This window comes from Aethalodelphis obliquidens, unplaced genomic scaffold, assembly GCF_003676395.1.
Source record: "Aethalodelphis obliquidens isolate GAN/ISIS:26980383/991018 unplaced genomic scaffold, ASM367639v1 scaffold28, whole genome shotgun sequence".
Classification (NCBI taxonomy): Eukaryota; Metazoa; Chordata; class Mammalia; order Artiodactyla; family Delphinidae; genus Aethalodelphis; species Aethalodelphis obliquidens.
In genome coordinates, this window is record NW_020837972.1 from 1,564,929 (window position 1) to 1,581,324 (window position 16,396).

Below are 16,396 nucleotides of genomic sequence, written 5' to 3' on the forward strand. Positions count from 1 at the left end.
CTTATATAACTCAACATCAAAAAAACCAAACAACCCGATTAAAAAAATGGGCAGAAGTAGACATTTTTCCAAAGAGGAAATGCAGATGACCAACAGGCACATGAAAAGATGCTCATCAGGGAAATGCAAATCAAAACCACAATGAGATATCACCTCAGACCTGTTAGAAGAGACTCCTGGAGAAATTCAATAATGTATATTTAATGTATTGTTCAATCTATAACATAAGGAAGTGTAATATATGTGCCAATATAAGCACAAAGGACTTGAGTAAGAACAAAGCTGCATTGGGCTAAGAAAATGACTACAGATGGCAGAGTAATAATTATGACAATGTATTGCTGGGTGTGTAACATTATAGGTGTAATATTAATAGCAATAATAACCACAGAAAAGGGGGAAAGGGAATAGAGCTATATAGGAGTAACACTGCTAAATCCCCCTGGAATTAAATTAGCATAAACCTGAAGCTAATTCTGATGAGTTAAGATGTATATGACAGAGTAACCAATTAAAAAACCAAAAAATTTAGTGAAAAAATGTTTAATTTTAAATGCTTCATTAAAAATATTCACTCAATACAAAAGAAAGCAGTAAAGGAGACTAGAGGAACAAAAAAAACAAACACATAGAAAATGAAAAGTTAAATGATAGTCATAAATCCTACTTTATCAATAATAACATTAGGGACTTCCCTGGCAGTCCAGTGGTTGAGGCTTCACCTTCCAGTGTAGGGGGTGCAGGTTCGATCCCTGGTCGGGGAGCTGGGATCACGCATGCCTCACAGCCAAAAAACCAAGATGTAAAACAGAAGCAATATTGTAATGAATTCAATAAAGACTTTAAAATAATAATAACATTAGTGTGAATGGATTAAACAATCCCATCAAAAGGAAGCGATTGTTACTGGAGATAATGAGGGACATTTTATGATGGTAAAAGGGCCAATCCATCAAGAAGATGAAATAATTATAAACATATATACATATATACACACCTAACAATAGAACACAAAATTACATGAAGCAAAAACTGACAGAAGTGAAGGGAGAAACAGGCAATTCAACAATAACAGTTGGGGACTTCAATACCCCAATTTTAGTAATGAGTAGAACAGCTAGACAGAAGATTAATAAGGAAATAAAAGGACTGAAAAATAGTATAAACCAACTAGACCTAACAGACATCTATAAAACACTATATCCAATAACAGCAGAATATACATTCTTCCCAAGTGCATGTGGAACATTCCCCAGCAAAGACCATATGTTAAATCACAAAACAAATCTCAAATAAATTTAAAAGGATAAAAATAATTAAAAGTATGTTCTCTGACTACAGTGGAATAAAGTTAGAAATCAAGAACAGAATAAAATCGAGGAAACACACAAATACATGAAAATTAAACGACACACTCCTAAATAAACAATGTGTTCAAAAAGAAATCGAAAGAGAAGTCAGAAAATCATTTGAGATTAATAAAAAAAGAAGATACAACAGAACAAAACATAACACTGCTAAAACAGCAGTGCTTAGAGGGAATTTAATAGGTGTAAATGCCTATATTAAGAAAGAAGAAAGATCTCAAAGAACCTAAACTTCCTCCTTAAGACGATGGAAAAGTGCAAACTAAATCTAAAACAAGCAGAAGAAAGGTAATAAAGACTGTATTGGAAATTTATGAAATGGAGAATACAAAAAACAATAGAGAAAACTGATGAATCCATAAGCTGGTTCTTTGAAAGATTGACAGAATTGACAAACCTGTAGCCAAGAAAACAAGAGAAAAGACTCAAATTACTAGAATCAGAAATAAAACAGCAGGGCTTCCCTGGTGGCACAGTGGTTAAGAATCCGCCTGCCAATGCAGGGGACATGGGTTTGAGCCCTGGTCCGGGAAGATCCCACATGCCTGGAAGCAACTAAGCCCGTGCACCACAACTACTGAGCCTGTGCTCTAGAGCCCACGAACCACAACTGCTGAGCCCACGTGCCACAACTACTGAAGCCCGTGTGCCTAGAGCCCGTGCTCCACAACAAGAGACGCCACCACAATGAGAAGCCCGTGCACCACAATGAAGAGTAGCCCCCCACTCACCACAACTAGAGAAAGCCCACATGCAGCCAAAAATAAATAATAAATAAATAAATAAATAAATAAAATAGCAAACATTACTACTGACTTTACAAAAATATAAGAAAAAAATATAAGAAAGCAGTATAAAGGGGTACTACAACCAGTTATATGTCAATAGAGATAACATAGCTGAAATAATAAATTCCTAGAAAGACACAAACTACTAAAACTGACTCAAGAAGAAATATCAATAGAAAATCTAAATAGATCTATAACAAGTGAAGAGACTGAATTAATAATAAGTTTAAAACTACCCAGAAAGAAAAACCCAGACCTAGCTAGCTTATTTTAATTCAAAGAAAAACTAATGCAAACTCTCCACAAACTATAGAAAAGGAGTGAACACTTCCCAACTCATTTTATGAGGCCAATGTTATCCTGATACCAAACCAGACAAAGACATCACAAGAAGAGAAAACTATAGATTAATATCTCTTATATATGTGGACAAAAAAATCCTTAACAAAATTTTAGCAAACTGAATTCAGGAAAAAAATATACATATATAATCTCCCATGACCAAATGGAATTTATCCCAGAAATACAAGCTTGGTTTAATATGTAAAAATCAATTAATGTAATACATCATATCAAAATCACTTGATCATCTTAATAGAAAAAAAGCATTTGACAAAATCCAACAGCCTTTCGTGATTAGAAACAAAAAACACTGAAGAAACTAGGAATAGAAGGAAACTTATTGAACATGTTAGAAGGCACCTACCCAAAAACCATAGTCAATAACATACCTAATGGTGAAACACTGGATGCTTTCCTCCTAAGATCAGGAACAAGACAAGGCTGTCCACTCTCACCGCTTCTATTCAACATTGTAATGGAAGTTCTAGCCAGGGCAGTTACAAAAGGAAAAGAAATAAAATGCATCCAGATTGGAAAGGAAGAAGTAAAAGTGTATCTATTTGCAGATGACATGATCTTGTATGTGGAAAATCCTAAAGAATCCACTAAAAAACTATTAGAACTAACAAGTTCAGCAAGTGTATTATCTAGGGTTCTGCAGAGAAACAGAACTAACAGGATTTGTGCAACTAACATTGCTGAAAGAAATTAAAGAAAATCTAAATAAATGGATAAATATCCCATGTTCATGGATCAAAACGCTTAATATTATTAAGATGTCATTAATCCCCAAACTGATCTTGAGATTCAATGCAATCCCTATGTGAATCCTAGCAGACTTCTTTATAGAAATTGACAAGCTGATTCTCAAATTCATATGAAATTGCAAAGAACTCAGAATAGCCAAAACAATCCTGAGAAAAAAGAAGGAAGTAGGAGGACTCATACTTGATTCAAAACTTATTACAAAACAATGGTAATCAAGACAGTGTGGTACTGGCATAAGGATAGACACATAGACTAATGGAATAGAATTGAGAGTCCTAAAATAAAACCACCTGTCTATGGTCAACTGATTTTGACAAGAGCACTAGGACCATTTCAGGGAGAAAGAACAGTCTTTTGAACAAATGGTGTTGGAATATCCACATGCAAAAGCATGCTGTCAGACTCTTACCTCACACCATATACTAAAATTGACTCTCAAACTGTATCAAAGATCTAAATATAAGAGCTAAAATTATAAAACTCCTAGAAGGAAACAAAGGAGTAAATCTTCAGGACCTTGGATTTGGCAAAGGATTCTTGGATATCAGATACACACATCGCACAAAGCATAAGCAACAAGAGAAAAAATGGATAATTTGGACTCGATCAAAATTAAAAACCAATTGTGCTTCAAAGGACACCATCACAAAAATGAAAAGACAACTCATAGAATGGGAGAAAATATTTCCAAGTCATACATCTGTTAAGAGACTGTACCCAGGAAATAAAGAATTTTTACACCTCAACAGTTTTTATTGTTGTTTACAAATAACCTAACTTAAAAATGGGCAAAATATCTGAATAAACATTTCTCCGTGAAAGACATACAAATGGACAATAAACAATGATATCACTAGTTGCTACAGATATAGAAATCATAACAACGAGATACCAGTTACTTCATACCTACTAGGATGGCTAGAATCAAAAAGTGACATAAGTTTTTTGGGGATGTGAAGAAAATTAGAACTTGCATACACTGCAGGGGGAAATATAAAATGGTGCAGCCACTTTAGAAGACAGTTTTGGAGTTCTTCAAATGATTAAACAGAGTTAATAGGACCCAGCAATGCCACTCCTAGGTATATACCCAAGAGAATTAAAAATAGGTGTTCCAAAAAACTTGTACATGAATGTTTTTTCATTTTGTTGTTGTTGTTGTTGGCATGATGCAGGATCTTAGTTCCCTGACCAGGGATCGAACCCCTTGCAGTGGAAGCACGGAGTCTTAACCACTGGACCGCCAGGGAAGTCCACATGAATGTTTATAGTAGCATTATTCATAATAGCCAAAAGGTAGAAACAACCTAATTGTCCATCACTGATGAATAGATAAACATGTGGTCTACCCATACAATGGAATGTTATTCAGCCATAAAAAGGAATGAAGCACCAATACATGCTACCACATGGGTGAAACTTGAAAACATAATGCTAAGTGAAAGAAGCCAGTCACAAAACACAATATATTGTGTGACTTCACGTATATGAAATATTCAGAATAAGAAAATCTATAGAGACAGAAAATAGATTAATGGTTGCTTAAGACTTGGGGGAGAGATGGAAAGAGGAAATAGGGAGGTGATAGTTAAAGGGTATGGGGTTCCTTTCTGGGGTGATGAAAATGTTCTAAGATTGACTGTAATGATAGTTACACAACTCTTTGAACATACTAAAAACCATTGAATTATATACTTTAAGTGGGCAATTTGTATGGTATATGAATTATATCTCAATAAAGCTGTTCAAGAAAAAAATGTTGTATAAATAGAATCATACAGTATGTAGTCTTTTGATGCTGGCTTCTTTCACTTAGCATGATGTATTTGCAACTGATCCATGATGTTGCAGGTACCAGTAGTTTGTTCTTTTTTATTTTAAATTTATCCATTCTCCCATTAAAGAACATCTTGGTTGTTTCCAGTTTTGGGAGATTACAAATAATGTCACTATAAACATTTGTATACATGTTTTTGTGTAAACATAGGTTATTATTGCACTTGGTATAATAGTTGTTTTAAAGTCCTTATCTACTAATTTTATCATTGCTGGCATTTCTGGGTCTCCTTCTATTGACTAATTTTCCTTGGTTATAGGTCAGTATTTCTGCTGCTTTACATGTGAATGAATTGTTATCGGATTCTAGACAATAAGAATTTTACATAGTTGAGTGTTTGGACTTTGTTTTCCTCTAAAAAGTGTTGAATGTTATTTTGGCAGGCAAATAAGCTTGATCCTTGCAAGGCTTGTTTTTAAGCTGTTAGAATTCAGTTTGGAGGCCTTCACTAAAGGATTGGTTTAGCCTTCATGCTAAGGTGTAACCCTTCTGGAGTCTCTATTGAATGTTCCAGGTGTTCAACAAGGTCTCTCCACATAACTGATCGTTATGTGAATGTCTGTCAGTCTTGTGAGAGTTCTAAGACTCTTTTACAGTTCCCCCAATAGTTTTCTGTGTCCAACCTTGTAGAATTTCAACCCATACTTGAGAAGCTGAATATTCAACAAAAGACTCAAGGGATGCCAGTGATGATTTCTGGAGCTCTTTCTCTCTGTAGATCCCTCCCTTCTGATACTCTGTCCCCAGGTGCTTCAGCTTCCTCAAACTCCAGTCTATTTCTTCAACCCAGCAAGATGCCATGCTCTGCTTGGGTTCCCCCTTCCCACACCAGTGGTCCAGAAAGAACCCCCTGATGGAAGGTGCAGTTTTAAGGCTCACCTTGTTTTTCTTCTCTCAGGGATCACAGTTTTGCCCTTCCTGTTATCTAATGTCTGAAAACAGTTGCTTCATATATTTTACCCAGTTTCCTAATTTTTTATAACAGGAGAGCAAGTCTGTTACATTATTCCTTCATGAATAAAAGTGGAATTTAATCATTCTATAGGATTTTTGCTCTCTTGTGGGATTTTTAACATTCTCTCCTACATGAATGAATGTAAGGTTTAATGGACTGAGGATGAGCTTTGGAGCCAGAGAGACCTAGGTTCTCTGATACTGACTCTGATGCTTTCTAGTTGGGCAACCTTGGATATGCTACTTAATGTCTATGAACTTCTGTTCCTTCAGCTATAAAATGTTATGCAAAGTTGTTGGGATCAATTGAAGCCATGTGTATATAAAGCCCTTTGTAGGCACTTAATAAATGCTGATTATTATTATTATTTATATAACAGCTACTTGTTCCATTTCTCCTGAGCAATTCTGAATCAGGGATTTGACGTGTTTATCTTTGTACAGTGAGTCAAGCATGATAGGCTTCAATATAAATTTGCTGACTGAATAAATGTTGATACCTTATGGTTGATTAGAATATTTTAGAATATTATTTTAAACTTTCTTCACAATGAGCTAAGTGTGGACTTGTTTTAATGTCAGACCAGTGCTATTAGCTATAAGGTTTCTGTTTGTTCTGCATTTGGTTATCAAAGCAGGAGGAGCCCTCCATCATACAGGAAGAAGCAAATTTGAGGTGGTGGCTCCATAGAGGATATATATATACTTCAGTGTCTAGCTCCTCTTTATCACTGTCTGAAGGACTGATCTTCTGAAGTCTTAAATCTCAATTTTGAGATCCTAATATAAATACCAAAAGAATTACTCTCCTTACAATGCCTGGGTTTGTTACAAACCATAATCTCATCTGTTTACCAACAGGCAATGTAACTCAGATGGAAAACTAGCAGCACATATAACAAGTATTAGAAAAATTGGCCAACTGTATATAGTTCTATATAATTAAGTAACATTATCATTATATTTTTTCCAATATGTAATTGACTAAATCTCAATAAAGTCTCTATTTTTTAAAAAACTCTAAATAGAGCCTAATATTACACTGGTTTTAGTATAATGATAACATTGTATTATTTCAGATTATTACAGGCATTTTTTTTAAACCAAAAAGAACATTCTCAGTCTTACTCCTTTTTTAAAAAAACAAAACTTACTTCTTTTAATGCTAGGGTTTAATAATAGTAACATCCAAAGTGTTATTACCTAAGATTACTCACTATGCTTTTCTTCTGTTGTAATATATATATATATATATATATATATATATATATATATATATACTCTTTTTTTCTTTATGTAAATGAAACATACACAGATCATCAGAGTGGCTCTTCCCACTCACAAAAGAAGGAGATAATTCTCTGGTATGTTATAGAGTGATTCATTTAAAAAAAGAGATGACTTATATGACTGATGGAAAAGTCAACCAACTTTCATTCCTCTTTTCATGTTTAACAGAGGATAATAATTATATTCTGTAATGCAGAACAGAAAAATTAATTGAAAAAATTTCCTATTTGACAAAAAGAAACTTTGTGAAAAGGACTATATAGCCCCATGACAAAGAGAGAATGATGTGTGGTTTTTAAGTCTGAATATTTTCTGTAGATAATGTGCCTCTTCCAATGTTTTCAATAATCAACTCTATTTCCAAGAATCTAAGATATTCTTGCCAATACTACATTGTATCAAACAAGGCATATATGCTTCAAGAGATGTAATACTGTGAAAATCATCAGACTATACCTCAAAAATGCAAAACTTCAGTTCAGAGTTTAGTGGGAGGAAATAGATTCTGAATGAAAAGGCTCTTGTTTTAATCCACTGACTAGAATACAAAGCAATTCTAAGGAATTACAGAAAATATCTTTCTAGTCCACGCTTAAACGGTTCCATTTACTTTGGCACCAATGTACTTTACATTCTAATTTCTCAAAAACAAATCATTTACACTTTAATCAAATGTGTTAGCGCAAAAGGTAAGAAATGGCCTTCACACAGGGAAAAAAATGGCCTTCACACAGGGAAAAAAAGGCATATATTGTTATATGTATTATTTTGTGGACTTCATCAAAAAGAAAAAGCAACCCTTTCTGAAGGTACAAAAATTCATAAAAAGCTCAGAAAATTACGGCCTATGGATCCCCACTTAAAAATTGATAAAAATACGAATTCCCAAAGAGCTGTAATGTCTTAATAAACTAGGACCATCAGTCTCTACAATAGACATGTGCAACATTAGCTCTCCATCTTTTTATAGCTGTCTGGATGTATCAGTAATTACTAGTCCTTTAAGGAGCCTGGGTTAAGTACCTCTATTAGAAAGAAGTACTTTTCCCTCAGCATTTAAACTTAGCATAAAATTTAAATAAGATTCTACAACCAATTCCAGAACATGTGGTTATTGTCACCACATAGGTGAATTCTTTAAAGAAGCCTGTCCAGGGCTTCCCTGGTGGCGCAGTGGTTGAGAGTCCGCCTGCTGATTCAGGGGACACGGGTTCGTGCCCCGGTCCGGGAAGATCCCACATGCCGCGGAGCGGCTGGACCCGTGAGCCATGGCTGCTGAGCCTGCGCGTCCGGAGCCTGCGCGTCCGGAGCCTGTGCTCCGCAACGGGAGAGGCCACAACAGTGAGAGGCCCGCATACCGCAAAAAAAAAAAAAAAAAAAGAAACCTGTCCAAGAGCCTCTCTCTAGTGTATATTTCTATTGCTATCCGTCCAGCTGACTGAAACAGAGAAAACAGGTCCAACTTCACAGAGTACTGTGAGGTGCCACTGTGTTTTTGTGTCCTTACTACCTAAGGCCTTAAGCTTAAACCACCCCTACAAGGGAGTAAGACCTGTCCCGAAGATGTCGCAGAGGTAGATAAAGTAAGGACACATTTGGGACAGGGTTTTTCAGACAGTTCTACATAACCCTGTTTTGTCCTGGGATTCCTTGGTCTCTTTACTTGGGTTCTGTGTCCTATTTTCCAAATGGAGTTAGGTTTTAAGAGTTCTTGGGGACTTCTCTGGTGGCACAGTTGTTGAGAACTTGCCTGCCAATGCAGGGGACACGGGTTCGAGCCCTGGTCTGGGAAGATCCCACGTGCCGCGGAGCAACTAGGCCCGTGAGCCACAACTGCTGAGCCTGCGCGTCTGGAGCCTGTGCTCCACAACAGGAGAGGCCGCGATAGTGAGAGGCCCGCGCACCGCGATGAAGAGTGGCCCCCGCTCACCGCAACTAGAGAAAGCCCTTGCACAGAAACGAAGACCCAACACAGCCAAAAATAATTAATAAATAAATTTTGAAAAAAAAAAAAAAAAGACTTCTTGGGCTTCCCTGGTGGCGCAGTGGTTGAGAGTATGCCTGCCGATGCAGGGGACACGGGTTCGTGCCCCAGTCCGGGAAGATCCCACATGCCGTGGAGCGGCTGGGCCCGTGAGCCATGGCCGCTGAGCCTGCGCGTCCGGAGCCTGTGCTCCGCAACGGGAGAGGACACAACAGTGAGAGGCCCGCGTACCGCAAAAAAGAAAAAAAGAAAAAAAAAAAAAAGAGTTCTTATCATCTAAGAAATTTTAAATTTCAAGTTTATCTCCTTTAATCATTTCTGAATCCATTGCCAAACTATGATCTCAGTTTTACATTGTTCTTCAGATCTTAAGGATCACACCAGAAAATGAAAAGTACAAATATTGAATAATTTCAACTACTGGTAGAAATCTTTTATATTTGTCTTTCTGTGACTGAGATAAGAAATAACCTGAAAAAGAAAATTGTATTAAAATATTTTTTTCAATCTTACAATAACCTCACAAGATGATTATGTTAAATTACTTCTTTACTATGGATCACTGGTGAAAAAGCAGCATAAGCTGTTTTGATCAAGATTTTGTAAACTTTATATTTTAATAGAAAAATTTTATGATTTAAAAAAGCTTTTAAAAATCTTTGAGTTAAAGTTTATGAAAAGTAGAGATTTCAGCAAAGCCAGGTAGGATACAGGAAAAGATGTGGAAGGTTCAGAATTGGAATTCCAAATCATAGAGACAGAAGTTCTGATGCTACCACACTGTACTTTCCAACTTGCCTGGAACGTCCTCTGCCTTAATCTCTGCCAATCAAACTGATGTATCCATAAAATCAACTCAATGAAACCTTCCCACACAGTGCCAGTTTACCTTTATTTCTGTATCCTAAGAGCACAGGCTTTGGAGTCCAACTGCCTTGATTTGAATTCTGGCACTGCTACTTATTCACTGTATCTGTAGCCTTGGGCTAATTTCTCTAAGTTTCAGTTTTCTCCTTTGTAAAATCAGGATAATAATAGAATCTACCTCATAAAATAGCTGGGAAGATTTAAAGTGATAATACATGTGAAGCCCTGAGTATCATTCTCAGTATTGTTAGTTAATATTATTTCTATCATTCATATACTCTCCAGTATTATTTTTCTTTATATCATGTAGATATTGTCTCTTCAGCTAAAGTTCTCAAAGGTAGAAACTATATTTTATATGTCTTAATTTTCCTCACAGTGCTTAGTAGGGCATTATTCTCTTAATAGGAATTCAAAATATAACCCAGGGAATCTTAGCATGGAAGGGACCTCAGAGGTCAGTCTAGTTCAACCTTCCCCCTAAATCATGATTTTCTCTTGCAACACCCTAGAGACAATCATCTATACTCTATCTTGAACATAGTATATACCTGTACTTGAACACAGCTGTCGACAAAGCGTTCACCCTTCTCAAGACAGTCAGTTTTATCAAGTAGTTGTCTTTTTTAGAAAATCCATCCTGAGGAGGTAGAGAAGCTGGAAGCTTCTGGAAAATGATAATACTCATTTGAGAGCTATACAAATTTTCAGGCTCTGTAAATTTCACTCCTGATACTATACCCTTAGAAAATAAGGGAATATTCTGCCATACATACAAAGGTATTTATTACAACACCATTTACAGTAGTAAAATCAGGAATTAACTTAAATATTTAATGTAGGAAAATGGTATAATACCTAAATGGAAAAAAAAGTTCATTAAAATTAAAAATATGAAGAGTAAGGTAGGACATAGTTATAAAATTAATATTAAGTATAAAATTATCAATAAAACAAATTTATATTTATACCATGATTAAAATCGTGTATAAATATGTATATCTGTGAAAAAAGACTAGATGGGACGGAAAATATAAAAATGAAAACAGGGATTTCCCTGGCAGTCCAGCGGTTAAGACTCTGTGCTTCCACTGCAGGGGGCACAGATTTGATCCCTGGTTGGGGAACTAAGATCCCACATGCCATGGTGTGGCAAAAAAAAAAAAAAAAAAAAAAAGGAAAGAAAACAGTAGTGATGGGATGGGATGGTAGGACAGCTGGAAGATTTGCACTGCTTTTTAAATTACTTTAATATCATTATGATATTGCTTTAAAATTTTTTTTAAGAGAAAGTTCTTCCTTCTCTTGAGCCAAAATCAACCTCTGCACACCTCACCCAGCCAATGTAATTTTCATTTTCTGGTTCTCATTCTGACCTTTGAAATTACACAAAATAAATCAACTTGAAATATTTGAAAATGATCATCATAGTTTTAGTACCCTCACTCTCTGGCACTCTGGAAGACAAATTAGAGGGGCAATGCTGACATCAGGGAGACTCAGTTAGGAGGCTCAGCTGTCTTTCACCAAGAAAGCAATGATGACAGCCTGAATCAGTACAATGGCAATAGGGCCAGACTGGAGAAGTATTTCAGACACAAAACAGACAGAAATGGCAACCAAAAGGCTGTGAAAAGTGAGAAGAAAATAGGAGTTGAACACATTCCTGGTCAGGTTGCTTGGTAAAGTTTTAATGAAATACAAAGATAAGGAACCTGGGAGGAAGAAGAGCATGTTTGGTAAGAAGTTGAAATTCCATTTGATACTGAATTCGAGGTACTCGTAGAATATATATGTCTATATATTGATGGAGAGATCAGTTTGGAATAAGGGAGACAAAACCAAACCAGAGAAATAGAAGAAGGCAAAGATAAAAACAAAACATGAGCAAAATAGAAAAACAAAGCAACAGAAGAGATCAGTACAACTAAAACATGACTTTGAGGGCTTCCCTGGTGGCGCAGTGGTTGAGAGTCCGCCTGCCGATGCAGGGTACACGGGTTCTTGCCCCGGTACAGGAGGATCCCACATGCCGCAGAGTGGCTGGGCCCGTGAGCCATGGCTGCTGGGCCTGCGCGTCCGGATCCTGTGCTCCGCAGCGGGAGAGGCCACAACAGTGAGAGGCCTGCGTACCACAAAAAAAAAAAAAAAAAAAAAAGATGACTTTGAAAAGAGTAATAAAAAATACTGATTTGGGGCCAATCTAACCAAGAAAAATGAATGGGGCACAAATAAATACCAGATATAAAAACAGGGAAATAACTACAGAAGCAGAAGCAATTTTTAAAATTATGAGACCTCCATGAATAACGTCACACCAAAATATATAAATACTTGAAGATAGGGGAGAGAAAGGTCAGTTATTTATATTTTTGGTATGATGTTATTCATGGAGGTATCTTATAATTTTAAAAATCACTTCTGTTTCTGCAGCTATTTCTCCTTGTTAGAGAAAAACAGAGTACATCTCTGTAAACTTTAGAGTGGATAAAAATTTTTAAATAAAAACTGCCGAAGATAGCCGAAAAGATTGATAAGTTGAACTATATTAAAATTAATATTCTGTTCATCACAATACACCGTTAAAAGAGTAAAAAGGCAAGTTAGAAAGTTGAAGAGATATTCACAATACATGTATCTGACAAAGGACTTATATGTGGAATATATATTCAGAACTCCTACAAATCCCTAAGAATGAAAGACAAACCCAACAGAACCCAATAGAAAAATGACAAATGACTTGAAAAGACATTTCACGAAAGAGGACATCCAACATGGCCAATAAACATGTGAAAAGGTGCTCATCTTCATTAGTCATCAGGAAACTACAAATTAAAACCACAATGACCTACCACTACACACCCACCAGAATGGCTAAAATTAAAAAGATGGAAAATGCCAACATTTGGTGAGGATGTGGAGCAACCAAAACTTGCTGATGGAAGTGTAAATTGGCACAAGCACTTTGGAAATTGCTTTGTAGTATCTGTTGAAGCTAAATGTACTCATATCCTGTGACCCAGCAATTCTACTCCTAGTAAATCTATTCCCTCCAGAAATGTGTATATATTTCACTAAAAAACATGTTCGGAATGTTCAAAGCAGTGAAAAAATGTTTCATCCTCCATGATTCCACATCTATAAAATAAAAAACAAGAGAAACTAATCTATGCTAATAGAAGCCAGGATAGAGATACTCCTGTTGTGTAGAACAGTGACTGCAAAGTAAGACTGAGTTTTCTCAAGGTGCTGGTAGTATTTTGTTTCTTGATCTGGGTGCTGATTTCACATGTGTATTCATTAGGGCTGGAATGGGGTGAGGCAAACAAGATACCTAGGAAGTAATATTTAAGGTGGTACTCACTCTTACCTTGTTTGCCTCACTCTCATCCCAGCCCTGGTGTTCAGTTTGTGAATATTTATTGAGCTGTATCACTATGATATATGTATTTTTCTGTATGTTTATTATACTTGGATTTTAAAATGTAAAAGGGGTCTGGTCTACCTTACCCCACAAATAAAAATAAACTCCAAGTGGAATAAAAATGTAAAAAGAAAAACCTTAAATTTTTTATAACAAAATAGAGGAGAATATTAAAAATGGAACTCAGATAAGGAAGAATTTCTTAATATCCAAAAGCACATATTAGAGGAAAAGAGTTGACTACATTAAAATTAAGAACTTCTCTTTAGCAAAAAACATCTTAAAGAAAGTGAAGAGACAAGCCACAAACCTGAAAAAAAATTGCAACATAAATAATGAAAAATAATTACTATTCAGAACATATTTTTAAATCAATGAGGAAAAGATAAATAATCCAATAGAAAAATGCATGAAAGACTTGAACAGTTACTTTATACATAAGAAAACCAGAACCGCCAATATACATGAAAAGATACTTAAACTCATTAATAATCAGGGAAATGCAAATCAAAATCAAATCATGAAGCATTACCATTTACATCCAGGAGTTAGGCAGAAAACATAAACTTGGGTAAAATTAAGTATTGACAAGGGGACTTCCCTGGTGGCGCAGTGGTTAAGAATCTGCCTGCCAATGCAGGGGACATGGGTTCGAGCCCCGGTCCACGAAGATCCCACATGCCGCAGAGAAACTAAGCCCATGCGCCACAACTACTAAGCCTGCGCTCTAGAGCTCGCAAGTCATAACTACTGAACCCGCGTGTCTATAGCCTGTGCTCCACAATAAGAGAAGCCACCGCAATGAGAAGCCCGCGCACCAGCAAAGAGTAGCCCCGCTCGCTGCAACTAGAGAAAGCCCGCGCACAGCAACGAAGACCCAATGCAGCCATAAATAACTAAATAAATAAAATTTAAAGTATTACTTAAAAAAAAAAGTATTGACAATAATGTACAGCACTCCCTCCACTTTTGGTGGAGCATAAATTGGTACAACCATTTTAGAGAACAGTTTTTCATTACCTAATAAAGTTGAAAATGTGCAAGCCCTAGAACTCTTTGGTATATTCCCTGGAGACACTCTTGCATATGTGTACGAGGAGGTGTATACATGAATGTTTATAACAATTGCAGAGGAAGAAAGAATGTCTGTCAAGAGTAGAATAATCTACAGCAGTGAAAATGAATGCACTCTGACTTAAGTTTATCCATAACACTTTTCTACCCCAGTAATCAAGAACTTACTTATACTTGCAGTGAGTATGAATAAACACCTATAATATTTTAAAATATGTTTAATATGCTCTTATAAGTTATAGAAAATCCAAAATTTCCTAAATTCATGGGTACCTTTTATAAAAAGAAGTATATTAGAAAGTCTTTTTTTCTCCTAGCCATGGACCACTTCATCTAACAGAGTATATTTCCTTCTCGAAGATAGTGCTTTTTTAGAATAAAGACTCGAGGTTAGGGGCTAGTTTTGTTTCAGTTTTTACACCCGGCACACTCCATTGGATCCTGTTACTATGATATGACCTGTGTATGAACTGAAAAATGTCAACTGGGTTTAACTGAAGCAATGGAGGGTCGCTACAGCTTTGCCTTACGTGATTGTTGCATTCCTCTTCCTCTTCCTCTTCATCACAGTCTAGACCCTGATGGGCGATCTCTGTAGTGCTGCTCTCCTGAAAGACTCTGTCCTCCAAATCAGACACTCTGGTGGCCTCAGTTGTGACTTTTAATTTCATGCTGTGAAAGCCAGTGGAGACCAATCCCGCTTGCAGGTTTACAGGGTTCCCCTCGAACAGCAGGAAGTGTGAGTTTACCCCTTCTTTAAAACCAGGGGGATGGTAGTTATGTGGGGTCACTGCAAAATGAAAAGGGCAGAAAACCGAGAAAACTGTTGAGTTTCAGGAGAACAAGTCAGCATAATCTTTCATGTGTAACAACAGACATCTCTTTCAAATGCTTGCCAAAATCCTTCTATTTATCCAAAACATTTACTTCACCACTGAAGAAGGAATTTGACTAGAGGTCTTCACCTACCTGCATTATAGTAGTGGAGGTTCATAGTAAGTATAACATCATTAGGAAGGGGTCCAAGGTTCTGCATCATCATGTACAATTTACGCATCAGTAGAACACTGGCTTTCTTAACATCTTCACTGTTTGTCCCACTTTCGAAGGTTGTGCTACTGCTATAACCACATAGAAAAACAGCATACTTTTCAATAACATATAATACTGAAAATCTATTTTAAAAAGAACAAAACTTTTTACTATATGATCAGATAAATATAAACTCAGGACACTCTTGAGACTATTTTAGAATGTAAATTAGAGGAGTTATTGTACTTTTTGCAATGTATATACAAAGGATTTCTTAAGTAGCAAGTTCCCTTTAAGACATTTTCAATGTGACCTGATTTTTTAAAAATCTGATTTACAAATAACTGCATACTATAATAGTGAGAGCAATGGACTTGACATTTAATATTGGCTCTGCTGCTAACTGGCTGAATGACCCCGGTCAAGTCACTTAGACACTCTATGTCAGTTAGCTCCTATGTGAGATAAGCTTACACACATTTCTATACCTCTCCAAGTTAAATCAATCATCAGCTCTGGGCCTTTGTACCATCTGGTTATCTCTCAGAGGCATCCCCTTCTCACTGTTACATGGATTATGACAATGACTGACTATTCTTCCTGCTTTTCTTCTTGCCCACACTGCAAAACATTCTCCACACTACTACCAAAATAATATCCTAATAGGAA

At 36.3% G+C, this 16,396-nt stretch overlaps 1 protein-coding gene across 1 annotated transcript in view; it reads right to left on the reverse strand.

The window, feature by feature from the left end:
• The window catches only part of HORMAD2 (HORMA domain containing 2), a 69,255-nt gene that overhangs the window by 33,351 nt on the left and 19,508 nt on the right, over positions 1 to 16,396 (reverse strand). Inside the window, 2 exon segments of the mRNA XM_027124346.1 lie at positions 15,226 to 15,485; positions 15,665 to 15,816. Coding sequence (XP_026980147.1) covers positions 15,226 to 15,485; positions 15,665 to 15,816 — 412 coding nt within the window.